The following is a 16,127-nucleotide window of genomic DNA, read 5'->3' as shown; positions in this document are numbered from 1 at the left end:
GGTCCTGCTGCTGGGTTGTTGCCCTCCTACGGCCTCCTCCACGTCTCCTGATGTACTGGCCTGTCTCCTGGTAGTGCCTCCATGCTCTGGACACTACGCTGACAGACACAGCAAACCTTCTTGCCACAGCTCACATTGATGTGCCATCCTGGATGAGCTGCACTACCTGAGCCACTTGTGTGGGTTGTAGACTCCGTCTCATGCTACCACTAGAGTGAAAGCACCGCCAGCATTCAAAAGTGACCAAAACATCAGCCAGGAAGCATAGGAACTGAGAAGTGGTCTGTGGTCACCACCTGCAGAACCACTCCTTTATTGGGGGTGTCTTGCTAATTGCCTATAATTTCCACCTGTTCCACCTATAATTTCCACCATGTGAAATTTATTGTCAATCAGTGTTGCTTCCTAAGTGGACAGTTTGATTTCACAGAAGTGTGATTGACTTGGAGTTACATTGTGTTGTTTAAGTGTTCCCTTTATTTTTTTTGAGCAGTGTATATATATATATATATATATATATATATATTGGTCTGTATAGATATTTATAAATATATATATACACACGTTCTCACCTTCTCTCTCTTCGTGTGCAGCTGTGTCAGGCGGGTCTGCGTACGCTGCAGGACCTGGGGCCGGAGATGAGGATGGCCATGTCAGCTGACCTGGAGGAGGAAGAGGGCATGGAGGAAGAGCCAGAGGAAGATGATTCTCCCTATAAGGTTACAGTTGGAAGAGGGCATAATTGTTCTGTAGTTACCATGGTGCCCTAGTAGCAGCCTAAGCAGAGAGCTCCTTTAAATATGTACAGTTGAAGTCGGAAGTTTACATACACCTTCGCCAAATACATTTAAACTCAGTTTTCCACAATTCCTGACATTTAATCCTAGTAAAAATTCCCTGTCTTAGGTCAGTTAGGATCACCACTTTATTTTAAGAATGTGAAATGTTAGAATTTTATTTTTATTTTTATTCGAATTTTTTTTAAATTTCACCTTTATTTATCCAGGTAAGCTAGTTGAGAACAAGTTGTCATTTACAACTGCGACCTGGCCAAGATAAAGCAAAGTAGTGCGACACAAACACAGAGTTACACATGGAATAAACAAGCGTAGTCAATAACACAATAGAAAAAAAGAAAGTCTATATACAGTGTGTGCAAATGGCGTGAGGAGGTAAGGCAATAAATAGGCCATAGTAGCAAAGTAATTACAATTTAGCAGATTAACACTGGAGTGATAAATGAGCAGATGATGATGTGCAAGTAGAGAGAATGATTTATTTCAGCTTTAATTTCTTTCATCACATTCCCAGTGGGTCAGAAGTTTACATACACTCAATTAGTATTTGGTAGCATTGTTAAATGTTTTGGGTAGCCTTCCACAAGCTTCTCACAATAAGTTGGGTGAATTTTGGCCCATTCCTCCTGACAGAGCTGGTGTAACTGAGTCAGGTTTGTTGGCCTCCTTGCTCGCACACGCTTTTTCAGTTCTGCCCACAAATGTTCTATAGGATTGAGGTCAGGGCTTTGTGATGGCCACTCCAATACCTTGACTTTTTAAGCCATTTTGCCACAACTTTGGAAGTATGCTTGGGGTCATTGTCCATTTGGAAGACCCATTTGCGACCAAGCTTTAACTTCCTGACTGATGTCTTGAGATGTTGCTTCAGTATATCCACATCATTTCCCTCCCTCATGATGCCATCTATTTTGTGAAGTGCACCAGTCCCTCCTGCAGCAAAGCACCTCCAAACAGTTCTATTTTTGTTTCATCAGACCAGAGGACATTTCTCCAAAAAGTACGATCTTTGTCCCCATGTGCAGTTGCAAACCGTAGTCTGGCTTTTTTATGGTGGTTTTGGAGCAGTGGCTTCTTCCTTGCTGAGTGGCCTTTCAGGTTATGTCGATATAGGACTCGTTTTACTGTGGATATAGATACTTTTGTACCTGTTTCCTCCAGCATCTTCACAAGGTCCTTTGCTGTTGTTCTGGGATTGATTTGCACTTTTCGCACCAAAGTACGTGACGGCTGCGTGGTCTCATGGTGTTTATACTTGCGTACTATTGTTTGTAAAGATAAACATGGTACCTTCAGGCATTTGGAAATTTCCCAAGAATGAACCAGACTTGTGGAGGTCTGCAATTTTTTTCTGATGTCTTGGCTGATTTCTTTTGATTTTCCGATGATGTCAAGTAAAGAGTCACTGGGTTTGAAGGTAGGCCTTGAAATACATCCACAGGTACACCTCCAATTGACTCAAATTATGTCAATTAGCCTATCAGAAGCTTCTAAAGCCATGACATAATTTTCTGGAATTTTCCAAGCAGTTTAAAGGCACAGTCAACTTAGTGTATGTAAACTTCTGACCCACTGGAATTGTGATACAGTGAATTATAGGTGAAATAATCTGTCTGTAAACAATTGTTGGAAGAATTACTTGTGTCATGCACAAAGTAGATGTCCTAACCGACTTGCCAAATATATAGTTTGTTAACAAGAAATTTGTGGAGTGGTTAAAAAACTAGTTTTAATGACTCCAACCTAAGTGTATGTAAACTTCCGATGGAGAAAAGATTGCTCTGCAGTGTCAATGCACCACACATGTATTTTGAGAGAGAGAGAGAGAGAGAGAGAGAGAGAGAGAGAGAGAGAGAGAGAGAGAGAGAGAGAGAGAGAGAGAGAGAGAGAGAGAGAGAGAGAGAGAGAGAGAGAGAGAGAGAGAGAGAGAGAGAGAGAGAGAGAGAGAGAGAGAGAGAGAGAGAGAGAGAGAGAGAGAGAGAGAGAGAGAGAGAGAGAGAGAGAGAGAGAGAGAGAGAGAGAGAGAGAGGCTAGAGTTCACGATCATTTCAGTGATCAACTTATCCCCTTTAACATTCTCCCCACAGACTGATAATGGCTATGCCCCTGAGGGTAAGGACAGGCGTGGCTCCATGGTCACCACCCTTACTGGAGGAGGAGGTATGCCCAGGGAGAGTCTCTCCAACGGGGGTCTGGCCCACCGAGGTTCCACCTCCTTCTCCAAGACCCCCAACGGAGGAGGCCCGGAGCAGGATGAGCTGAGACGAGGAGACAACATGAGGTCTTCGCTCAACCATCATCATCGTCATTCTTCCATTAAGAACGGACTGGTGGACCAACCGGCCATGAGCAGAAGGAATTCTAACAAGTATTCAAGGTAGGCACTTGACTAATCTCGGAAACCCTAAACAACAAAAAAATCTCAGGTAATTGAATACGATTTTCCATTAGGTTTTGGATAGAGTCTCCACCCCCACAGTCTCCACCCCCACAGTCTCCACCCCCTTGAACAGAAACTTTCAGCCAATGGGCCAAATGTCCCCTCCCCATCCGAAATTTGAAACACGTGATTTGTCCAAATGATCAGTGAAGGAGAAATCTGTGTTTGAGAACAATGTTCCTTAGTTGTCGCAGACGCTACGATAAAATCCGATGTTACGTGGTTCTGACTGACGACCAGACGGACCCTTCTCACAGATCCTTTATCTCATTCTGTTAAAGCATGTTTCTCCTGTTTTCATAGCTCCCAATCAGCCCGTCAGTCTGTCAGTCCATCAATCAATCAGCTAGTCAAATCAAATCAAATCAAATCAAATGTTATTAGTCACATACACATGGTTAGCAGATGTTAATGCGAGTGTAGCGAAATGCTTGTGCTTCTAGTTCCGACAATGCAGTAATAACCAACAGTAATCTAACCTAACAATTCCACACTACTACCTTACACACACACAAGTGTAAGGGATAAAGAATATGTACATAAAGATATATGGATGAGTGGTGGTACAGAACGGCATGGCAGATGCAGTAGATGGTATAGAGTACGGTATATACATATGAGATGAGTACTGTAGGGTATGTAAACATAAAGTGGCATAGTTTAAAGTGGCTAGTGGTACATGTATTGCATAAAGATGGCAAGATGCAGTAGATGATATAGAGTACAGTATATATACATATGAGATGGGTAATGTAGGGTATGTAAACATTGTATTAAGTGGCATTGCTTAAAGTGGCTAGTGGTACATTTTTACATAATTTCCATCAATTCCCATTTTTAAAGTGGCTGGAGTTGAGTCAGTATGTTGGCAGCGGCCGCTAAATGTTAGTGGTGGCTGTTTAACAGTCTGATGGCCTTGAGATAGAAGCTGTTTTTCAGTCTCTCGGTCCCTGCTTTGATGCACCTGTACTGACCTCGCCTTCTGGATGATAGCGGGGTGAACAGGCAGTGGCTTGGGTGGTTGTTGTCCTTGATGATCTTTATGGCCTTCCTGTGACATCGGGTGGTGTAGGTGTCCTGGAGGGCAGGTAGTTTGCCCCTGGTGATGCGTTCTGCAGACCTCACTACCCTCTGGAGAGCCTTACGGTTGTGGGCGGAGCAGTTGCCGTACCAGGCGGTGATACAGCCCGACAGGATGCTCTCGATTGTGCATCTGTAGAAGTTTGTGAGTGCTTTTGGTGACAAGCCGAATTTCTTCAGCCTCCTGAGGTTGAAGAGGCGCTGCTGCGCCTTCTTCACAACGCTGTCTGTGTGGGTGGACCAGTTCAGTTTGTCCGTGATGTGTACACCGAGGAACTTAAAACTTTCCACCTTCTCCACTACTGACCCGTCGATGTGGATAGGGGGGTGCTCCCTCTGCTGTTTCCTGAAGTCCACAATCATCTCCTTTGTTTTGTTGACGTTGAGTATGAGGTTATTTTCCTGACACCACACTCCGAGGGCCCTCACCTCCTCCCTGTAGGCCGTCTCGTCGTTGTTGGTGATCAAGCCTACCACTGTAGTGTCATCCGCAAACTTGATGATTGAGTTGGAGGCGTGCATGGCCACGCAGTCGTGGGTGAACAGGGAGTACAGGAGAGGGCTCAGAACGCACCCTTGTGGGGCCCCAGTGTTGAGGATCAGCGGGGTGGAGATGTTGTTACCTACCCTCACCACCTGGGGGCGGCCCGTCAGGAAGTCCAGGACCCAGTTGCACAGGGCGGGGTCGAGACCCAGGGTCTCGAGCTTGATGACGAGTTTGGAGGGTACTATGGTGTTAAATGCTGAGCTGTAATCGATGAACAGCATTCTCACATGGGTATTCCTCTTGTCCAGATGGGTTAGGGCAGTGTGCAGTGTGGTTGCGATTGCGTCGTCTGTGGACCTATTGGGTCGGTAAGCAAATTGGAGTGGGTCTAGGGTGTCCGGTAGGGTGGAGGTGATATGGTCCTTGACTAGTCTCTCAAAGCACTTCATGATGACGGAGTGTCAGGTAGTCAGTCAGTCTGTCAGTCCGTCAATCAGTTTGTCACTCCATTAATCAGCCAGCCAGTCAGTCCGTCAGTCAGTCCATTAATCAGTCAGCCAGTCAGGTAGTCAGCCTGCCAGTCAGTCCGTCAGTCAGTCCATTAATCAGTCAGCCAGTCAGGTAGTCAGCCTGCCAGTCAGTCCGTCAGTCAGTCCATTAATCAGTCAGCCAGTCAGCCCGTCAGCTAGTCAGCCAGTCAACCCGTCAGCCAGTCAGGTAGTGATAAGAGAATGTTGTTCTCAAGGTATATAACCCAATTTAATTATATTCCTCAGACTGCAAACCAGAATTTGTAAGATCCTGGTCGAATGAAACAGACAGAGGCCCAGCTAAAATAGTCAAAAAGGTTTATTCACGGGAACGTTCTAAAGTCAAGAATACAAAACAATACATTTTATACTGACTTCTCACGCCCACACATTCACACAACCATACGCACACACATACACACACATACACACAAACAGACGCACACACATGTCCTGCTACCCAGCCGCCAGAGATTAGTGACCTTGTCCTTGAGACGTACTCCCCGTTCTCTCCCAAAACTCTAGTCAGGTCGGCACCAAGCTCAGACAGTCTGTGTTTAGAATACCATAAAGATATATTGTCTTTACCCTAATTCTGACTAGGACTACACATTTATTGATTATGATTTTATACATTCTAATCAATTCCATACAATTATATGTTCAGGGAGGAATATTCTAATCATTCAATTAACAGATAATTTTCACCTATCAGGTAGTCAGCCAGTCAGGTAGTCAGCCAGCCTGTCAGCCCGTCAGCTAGTCAGCCAGTCAGCTAGTCGGCCAATCAGGTAGTCAGCCTGCCAGTCAGGTAGTCAGTCATTCCATTAATCAGTCAACCAGTCAGCCAGTCAGTCAGCCAGTCAGCTAGTCAGCCAGTCAGCCAGTCAGCCAGTCAGCTAGTCAGCTAGTCAGCCAGTCAGCTAGTCAGCCAGTCAGGTAGTCAGCCTGCCAGTCAGGTAGTCAGTCATTCCATTAATCAGTCAGCCAGTCAGCCAGTCAGTCAGTCAGCCAGTCAGGTAGTCAGCCAGTCAGCCCGTCTATCAGTCAATCAATCCCTTCCCTCTCTCCAGTAGAAGAGACAGCAGAGGAGATAGGTATTCTCCTGTCCGAGGTCGTGACGGAGGGATGGATGGAGGAGAGGAGAGTTACGGAGGAGAGGAGGGTTACTACGATGAGGATAACGAGAGCCTTGATCCTCGTGACAGGTAGTGTGTGTGTGTGTGTGTGTGTGTGTGTGTGTGTGTGTGTGTGTGTGTGTGTGTGTGTGTGTGTGTGTGTGTGTGTGTGTGTGTGTGTGTGTGTGTGTGTGTGTGTGTGTGTGTGTGTGTGTGTGTGTGTGTGTGTGTGTGTGTGTGTGTGTGTGTGTGTGTGTTATCACTACATCTTTGTTTTGATCTTGATCCTAATCTTGATCTTAATCTTAATCTTAATCTTAATCTTAATCTTGACCTTGACCTTGATCTTGATCTTGATCTTAATCTTAATCTCGATCCCATTCCTCCCACTCAGACTTCGTTACCCTGACGACCCTCCTCTGTACCCTGGTCAGCATGACCACACGTACGACGCCCACGCCCCCAGCAACGCTGCCTACGGTAATAACTATGGCAACGGGAACAGGAATGGCTATGGAGATGGACGGAGGACTGCGAGGAGACGCCTCCTCCCCGCCACACCTACCGGTAACATCACAACACCAGGGCTGCTTTACATGGGGCATGACGGTGGGGAACAATCAGGTAGAATTATATGATGGAAAATAAATATGCCTGTCACTCATGTAGAGTAAGGAATCATGTCATCTCTATTCATGACATTTCTATCTGCAATGTTCAGAAACATTTTACGCTCTTGGCTTCGACACTGTGTCTTCATTTTGGTTGTCCTCATTCAGTGGTAAACTATGTCTATCTGAGGCTGTGTCCCTATGGGCCGTCGTCAAAAAGTACAGTATTTCACTATAGTAAATAGGGTTCCATTTGAGAAACATCCTCCATGTGACTTCCTGTTTCCTTCTTGGTTCCTGCATGTGACATCCTATTTACTTCCTGGTTCCACCATCCTGGTTCATCCATGTGACTTCCTGTTTACTTCCTGGTTCCTGCATGTGCCTTCATGTCTACTTTCTGGTTCCACCGTGTGATTTCCTACTTACTTCCTGGTTCCACCATGTGACTTCATTTGTATTTCTTGCTTCCTCCATGTGACTTCCTGTTTACTTCCTGGTTCCACCATGTGACTTCCTGTTTACTTCCTGGTTACACCATGTGACTCCGTGTTTACTTCCTGGTTCCTCCCAGGTCGTAAGCCATCCTTTAATATCCAATGTCTGAGGAGGCAGGACAGCAATGATGACCTCCCCATCCCAGGAACCTACCACCAGAACTCTCCCCCCTGCCGGGCACGCACACAGGTCACTACACAGGTAACACATCAGCACCGTCACACACACACACACATACACACACAGATAACCACATCAATATTGGAAACTTTGTGTAGCAACGGCTGTAGCATTTCTCAACCCCTCTGTATTTCTCTCTCCCTTCCCTCCAGACGTACGGTAGTTACGAGTCTCGTCGCAGCAGCAGCCGATCCTCAACAGGTTCCTCTGCCTCCTGGGCCAACCCTTGCCCTCGCCGAGGTCGCCTCCTCTACGCCCCTCTCATCCTGGTCGAAGAGGAAGGGGCGGGGGGCAGCGGCGGCGGCGGCTCCGGGATTTGGGGGGACAAGACGGGTGGAGGGGCCAACGTGACGGCGGCCACCTCCCGACCTGGCCCTGCGGGGTGGTACACGGGGCCCCCTTGTCCCTCCGGAGGGTCCCAGGCACCATACAGGGCCTATACCACACTAAGGGTCCCCACACAGCTCAGCCCTCACTACAGCGACAAGAGAGGCAGCGCTGATAGCCTGGTGGAAGCGGTGAGTATTACTACACGTTCAGACATATTTAGAGATCGATATTGATATAAACATCCATAGAGTCTGGACTAATGCATTCATTATATTCAGGTTATTGATGAGAAATGAATGTGTTAAGTAAAAAAAAATATCAACGAACCAATCAACCAATCACTTTCTCTCCCCATGTAGGTGCTGATCTCAGAGGGGCTGGGTCTGTATGCCAAGGACCCCAAGTTTGTGGCCTTCGCCAAACGGGAGATTGCTGACGCGTGTCACATGACAATTGACGAGATGGAGAGTGCGGCCAGCGACCTGCTAAGTCGGGGAAGCAGGGGAGGAGGGGGTGGCGGTTTCCTGAACAATCCCGACCTTGGAACCCTGTACAGCGACGAGGAGCCAATCAGAACGGGCCGCGACGAGGAAGACCTGGCGGACGAGATGACCTGCGTCACTTCCTTCTGATCTGGACGACGGTCGATCAATTAATCAATCGATCGATCGTGATTGATTGAGTTTATTGTGATCAGGAGCAGACCAGACTTACTGGGCACAAGAGAGATAGAGGACAACTGAGGGACAGACGGATGGAGGACAGATATGGAGCTGGACAGACAGACAAGAGGTTGTCTAGTCTAGTGTCCTTAGTCCCTCCATCTTGACTATAGACAGATATATATTATAGGCCTCTAGGCTTTACAGATAATGGGCCAAAGGGACTAGATGGAGAGACAGAGGATGGACCAAAGGGACTAGATGGAGAGACAGAGAATTGACCAAAGGGACTAGATGGAGAGAGAGGATGGACCAAAGGGACTAGATGGAGAGACAGGGAATTGACCAAAGGGACTAGATGGAGAGACAGAGGATGGACCAAAGGGACTAGATGGAGAGACAGAGAATTGACCAAAGGGACTAGATGGAGAGACAGAGGATGGACCAAAGGGACTAGATGGAGAGACAGGGAATTGACTAAAGGGACTAGATGGAGAGACAGAGAATGGACCAAAGGGACTAGATGAGGAGACAGAGGATGGACCAAAGGGACTAGATGGAGCGACAGAGAATGGACCAAAGGGACTAGATGGAGCGACAGAGAATGGACCAAAGGGACTAGATGGAGCGACAGAGAAAAAAGTGAAAGAAGAGAAAGATGAAAAAAAAGAGACAGAAAGACGTGAGAGATGACCTCCCCAAAGGCACGCTATATAGTGCACTGCTTTTTGACCAGGGTCCATAGGGACTAGGGACTATGTAGGGAATAAGGGGCCATTTGTGAAGTAAACAAATATGTGGGTGAGGTGAGGAACCGATTCAGGAAGGTGGATGATCTTAAGGATGAGTTGTATGTGTGTGTGGAGAAGATCACATTAATGGAAGAATAGAAAATGAGAGATGGGGAGAAAGAGAGGAGAGAAAGAGATGGGGTGGAGAGAGAGAGAGAGAGTAGGAGAGAGAGAGTAGAGAGAGATGGGGGAGAGAGAGAGCGTAGGAGAGAGAGAGTAGAGAGAGATGGGGGAGAGAGAGAAGAGAGAGATGGGGTGGAGAGAGAGAGAGTAGAGAGAGAGAGAGTAGAGAGAGATGGGGTGGAGAGAGAGAGTGTAGGAGAGAGAGTAGAGAGAGATGGGGGAGAGAGAGAGAGAGTAGAGAGAGAGAGAGTAGAGAGAGATGGGGTGGAGAGAGAGAGAGTAGGAGAGAGAGAGTAGAGAGAGATGGGGAGAGAGAGAGAGAGTAGAGAGAGATGGGGGAGAGAGAGAGAGAGTAGAGAGAGAGAGAGTAGAGAGAGATGGGGTGGAGAGAGAGAGAGTAGGAGAGAGAGAGTAGAGAGAGATGGGGAGAGTGTGACTCACAGTGTGTCTGCTGGGTGAGTCAGTGAGTAGCACTCTCAGATCGTGAACACATTTGCATCAAATTGTGTTGGGTCTCTAATAACGGACTCCTTTAAGATATTTGTACTGCGCATCATGTTGTACATGTACATTATCTTGTACGTGCACATTATCTTGTACATGCACATTATCTTGTACGTGCACATTATCTTGTACGTGCACATTATCTTGTACGTGCACATTATCTTGTACGTGCACATTATCTTGTACGTGCACATTATCTTGTACGTGCACATTATCTTGTACGTGCACATTATCTTGTACATGCACATTATCTTGTACATGCACATTATCTTGTACGTGCACATTATCTTGTACATGCACATTATCTTGTACATGCACATTATCTTGTACATGCACATTATCTTGTTGGATATACTGTACAATGTTTTTCATTTTTCAGCTTTAGATTATTTTGATTTTATGAAAGAACTGAAATTGTGAAATACTTTTTAAAAAACAAAGTTGTAATTGTTGTCTTGTCGTCGTGATGCGTCTACTACCAGGGTCGGTTGGGGTCAATTCAGTTTTCAATTCAGGCAATTTAAATTAAATTCATGAATTGAAAATTGTCTGCATTGTTTTCTATGAGAATTTTTCAATTCTTGAATTAGAATTAACTAGCCCGAATTGGCTGAATTAAAACCTGAATTGGCTGAATTAAAACCTGATTTGGCTGAATTAAAACCTGAATTGGCTGAATTAAAACCTGAATTGGCTGAATTAAAACCTGAATTGGTTTAATTAAAACCTGAATTAGCTGAATTAAAACCTGAATTGGCTGAATTAAAACCTGAATTGGTTTAATTAAAACCTGAATTAGCTGAATTAAAACCTGAATTGGCTGAATTAAAACCTGAATTGGTTTAATTAAAACCTGAATTGGCTGAATTAAAACCTGAATTGGACCACCACTCTATTCTTCTTCTCTTTGTGTTAGATATTACGTCTATGTTGCTTTCTGTTTGAAAACAGATCACATCACATCTGTTTTTTTAATTTTGTTGTTTTTCCATGATGTCGCTGTGCTGCGTCCCAAATTACACCCCGTTCCCTAAATACTGCACTACTTCTGACCAGGGCTCTGGTCCAATGTAGTATCAATGAGGGAATAGTGTCCCATTTAGGACACAGTCTCTGTCTAAATGCACTGTGATAGCTGTTTTTAATAATTATAGTAATTTCATTTCAAGCTATTTTTTTTCTTCTTATTTTTAAAAGTTATTTTTATTTATATCCTGGACATGCTGGGTTTATAAGCACCATGAAATTGCTGAAAATGTGCTCATTTTTGTGCTCATTTTATTCTGGCATTAACTTAAATGCATGTTTTATCAGCTCTAAAAACAAACGTTCAGTTGAAATGTTATTGTCAAAGCATCATTGTTTTTATTCAGATTTCTATAATTCTATATGAATCTAATACAATTAATTCTAATGTCATATCGATAAACAAAACATGGTGAATAAAATGGTAATCCATGTAGTTTGTTATTTAGCAGTTTATCACGTCAGTTCTTCTTGAGTTGTTGCTAACCGGTGTTACTCAGGTTATGATGGCTCCTGACAGTCGTTATAGTGTTGTCTTGCTACAGACACCTGGTCAATGTGGGATGCTCTGTTCTGCTGCCCCCTAGGGGATGGGAGGTGGAGGTGGAAATGTTCTGTCTATCACAGCACTAACTAATCCATTCCTCACAGCAGCAACAGTAGAGATGCTAGTTAAGATGATTGAAAGAAAGCAGACTAGCAGACTAGCAGAACAGTAGTAACTAGTAATAGTAAATTATTATAATAGTATAGCGTAGTATAGTATTACTATTATTATCTGAAGAACAAAATGGGCCGGTGTGTTAGAAATTCCCGGACCGGTTTTGGTCCCAGTCCGTCCCGTTTACGTCTTCATAAACCCTGCAGTGAGTGATCATTATCATACAGCCTTCAGAAAGTATTCATAGCCCCTTCACCCTTTTTTTCTTACCCATCTACACACAATAGCCCATAATGACATCACAATACCCCATAATGACATCACAATACCCCACAATGACAAAGTGAAAACATGTTTTAAGAAAATGTTTACACATTTATTTACATAAGTTTTCACACCTCTGAGTGTGAATGTTAGAATCACCAGTGATTACAGCTGGGAGTCTTTCTGGGTAAGTCTATAAGAGCTTTTCCACACCTGGATTGTACAATATTTGCACATTATTATTTTAAAGATTCTTCAAGATCTGTCAAATTGGTTGTTGATCATCGCTAGACAACCATTTCGAGTCTTGCCATAGATTTTCAAGCATATTTAAGTCAAAATTGTAATTCGGCCACTCAGGAACATTCACTGTCTTCTTGGTAAGCAACTCCAGTGTAGATTTGGCCTTGTGTTTTAGGTTATTGTCCTTCTGAAAGGTGAATTAATCTACCAATGTCTGGTGAAAAGCAAACTGAACCAGATCTTCCTCTATGATTTTTCCTGTGCTTAGTTCCAATTCCATTTTTTTTTTTCTGAAAAAATCCCCAGTCCTTAATGATTACAAGCATACCCATAACATGATGCAGCTACCACCATGCTTGAAAAGATGGAGAGTGGTACTCAGTAATGTGTTGTATTGGATTTGCCCCAAACATAACAATTTGTATCAGTGGACTATTCAAACCTACCCGAACCAGAAATCGTGGATGGATGGCGGCATTCGTGCAAAACTGAACTAACTCAGAGAGGCTGCTGTCCCTACATAGAGACTCATATCACCGTGACTATAGAACCTAGGAATTCAGAGGGACCAAAAATTCTTCCAATACTTTTGTATTTAAAAATAATCTAGAAAATAACACTAGTCATGGACACGTGACACACAGCATACCATGGTAGCGGAATAACACCACTAGCACCAATAGCGACAACAGTAGTGTCACAAAGGTGACAGGCGCATGGTGCTGAAAGGACCGCGGCCGTAATACCTGGGCACTCCATGGTCGATGAAGAAGAGCCCGTTTTGATCAAACACAGACAAAGCTGATAGACAGGAGTCACACACAGCATCAGATAATGTTACAGAATAAACATCCTATTCACTCCAGTAGCCCATATGAAATCATACCTATACAACCATTTAATTTCCAAAATTATATTAACAAATCAGCTACTACTTCTCATTAAAAATATATTTTATCACGTTCATCACACTAACCGTTGATCTAAAGTGTAAATGCAACTATGTTTCACAGTCGTTTTCAAACAGATCGCAAACAGCACGCGAGCTGCAATAGAAAACACATTGCCACTCACCAGATTATCAATTAGAAACATCGTTTGAAAGTTAATCTTGAAAAGGGTGATGCAAACAAATTAGCAACAACATCCACCTTGAAGTTAATAACAGTTGATGCATTACACTACTACAACACATGCTAACTAACGTTGTTACACTACTACAACACATGCTAACTAACATCACACTACTACAACACATGCTAACTAACATCACACTACTACAACACATGCTAACTAACATCACACTACTACAACACATACTAACTAACATTACACTACTACAACAAGCTAACTAACGTTGTTACACTACTACAACACATGCTAGCTAACATCACACTACTACAACACAAGCTAGCTAACATCACACTACTACAACACATGCTAACTAACATCACACTACTACAACACATGCTAACTAACATTACACTACTACAACAAGCTAACTAACGTTGTTACTCTACTACAACACATGCTAGCTAACATCACACTACTACAACACATACTAACTAACATTGTTACACTACTACAACACACGCTAGCTGACATCACACTACTACAACACAAGCTAGCTAACATCACACTACTACAACACATGCTAGCTAACATCATGATGATTGGCTATTAATGATCGGCTATGAAAAGCCAACTGACATTTACTCCTGAGGTGCTGACTTGCTGCACCCTCGACAACTACTGTGATTATTATTATTTGACCATGCTGGTCATTTATGAACATTTGAACATCTTGGCCATGTTCTGTTATAATCTCCACCCGGCACAGCCAGAAGAGGACTGGCCACCCCTCATAGCCTGGTTCCTCTCTAGGTTTCTTCCTAGGTTTTGGCCTTTCTAGGGAGTTTTTCCTAGCCACCGTGCTTCTACACCTGCATTGCTTGCTGTTTGGGGTTTTAGGCTGGGTTTCTGTACAGCACTTTGAGATATCAGCTGATGTACGAAGGGCTATATAAATAAATTTGATTTGATTTGATCACACTATTACAACACAAGCTAGCTGACATCACACTACTACAACACAAGCTAGCTAACATTGTCACAAAACCACTGCTTGCAACACTGATTATTTTCTCTTGCGCTCTGTCTTCTTCTTTAAAAAAAGGCAGACCACAACCTATTATGATGATGCTAGCTTTCTAAAAAAAAATATATATATATATATATATATCTATATATATATATATATATATATATATATATATATGACATTGATTTTAGTGTTGGCAAATTGGCTTAGTCTCGGAGTGAGGAGCCTATAAAACGTAGCTTCATCCACATATTTTGGGGAATTCTGAAATGTATTGGAATAAATGACCAAACTATAAAACTAGATAGCCAGCTAGTATGAGTAACTGTAGCTAGATAGCTACATTAGCTTTCTAGGTACATGAATAGCTTTAGGTTGGTTGGTTGTAAGCTCAACTTCAAGATTTCCACTAAGGATGTTTCCTCTCCGATCATCACTATCCCTCACTTGGGGAAAGGACATTTAAGGTACACTCGGATGTGACGATGTAAAACATAATTCAAGGGCTGAGGGTTTAGGGCTGAGGGCTGTCTACTTTGAGTTTGGACTGCAGCCCTAGACACCTCACTTTGTTTTTTACGGTCCCGCCCATTGCAAGTCAAAATATGATTGGATCGTTCCACTGTCACTCCAAAATTCTGCTCCAATAAAGTTGAATGTATTCCCACTTCTGAAGGCCTAGCCAATGGCTGGCTGAGCTAGCTAGCTTTTTCTACAAAGAGACCCCCAAATAAAACATTTTATTTAACAAGGCAAGTCACTTAAGAACAAATTCTTATATACAATGAAGGCTTACCAAAAGGCCTCCTGCGTGGACTTGGGCTGGGATTAAAATATAGGACAAAACACACATCACGACAAGAGACAACACTACATAAAGAGAGACCTAAGACAACAATATAAGGCAGCAACACATGACAACACAGCATGGTAGCAACACAACATGACAACAACATGGTAGCAACACAACATGGTACAAACATTATTGGGCACAGACAACAGCACAAAGGGCAAGAAGGTAGAGACAACAATACATTACGCAGAGCAGCCACAACTGTCAGTAAAAGTGTCCATGACTGAGTCTTTGAATGAAGAGATTGTAATAAAACTGTCCAGTTTGAGTGTTTTTTTGCAGCTCGTTTCAGTCGCTAGCTGCAGCAAACTGAAAAGAGGAGCGACCCTGGGATGTGTGTGCTTTGGGGACCTTTAAAACCTGTTGAGGATAGAGGGCGCTATTTTCACCTTGGGAAAAAATCGTGCCCAATTTAAACGGCCTCGTACTCTATTCTTGCTTGTACAATATGCATATTATTATTACTATTGGATAGAAAACACTCTCAAGTTTCTAAAACCGTTTGAATTATATCTGTGAGTAAAACAGAACTCATTTTGCAGCAAACTTCCTGTCAGAAAGTGAAAAATCTGAAATCGAGGCTCTGTTCCAGGGCCTCCCTATAATTTTGCTTGAAATCTATTAGTATACATGCACTTCATACGCCTTCCACTAGATGTCAATAGGCTGTGAGAGGTGAAATGGGGTTTCTAGGTATATCTGGTCAAAAGAGAGAGCTTGGAATGACATGACCCCAAATTCCTTTGTTCAGGAAGGCGCAGAAAGGTCATCAGTATTGGCTTCTGAAAAGCATTCGTTATAGACGTCTAATATCTCCGGCTTTGATTT

General features: G+C 43.5%; 1 protein-coding gene across 1 annotated transcript in view; it reads left to right on the top strand.

Annotated features, from left to right (window-relative positions):
* LOC139557905 (voltage-dependent L-type calcium channel subunit alpha-1D-like) overlaps positions 1-11,611 on the top strand; it is a 203,165-nt gene extending 191,554 nt beyond the window's left edge. Inside the window, exons 42-48 of the mRNA XM_071373234.1 lie at positions 594-719; positions 2,885-3,174; positions 6,411-6,542; positions 6,847-7,076; positions 7,638-7,762; positions 7,894-8,259; positions 8,431-11,611. Of these exons, the coding sequence (XP_071229335.1) occupies positions 594-719; positions 2,885-3,174; positions 6,411-6,542; positions 6,847-7,076; positions 7,638-7,762; positions 7,894-8,259; positions 8,431-8,703 (1,542 nt within the window). The 3' untranslated portion in view covers positions 8,704-11,611. The remainder of the gene's footprint in view (positions 1-593; positions 720-2,884; positions 3,175-6,410; positions 6,543-6,846; positions 7,077-7,637; positions 7,763-7,893; positions 8,260-8,430) is intronic.
* The last annotated feature ends 4,516 nt before the right edge of the window (positions 11,612-16,127 follow it).

The sequence above is a fragment of the Salvelinus alpinus genome, chromosome 28, assembly GCF_045679555.1.
Source record: "Salvelinus alpinus chromosome 28, SLU_Salpinus.1, whole genome shotgun sequence".
In the NCBI taxonomy this organism is placed as follows: domain Eukaryota; kingdom Metazoa; phylum Chordata; class Actinopteri; order Salmoniformes; family Salmonidae; genus Salvelinus; species Salvelinus alpinus.
The sequence above is the reverse complement of the archived record's forward strand: the minus strand, read 5'-3'. Positions and strand labels throughout refer to the sequence as shown.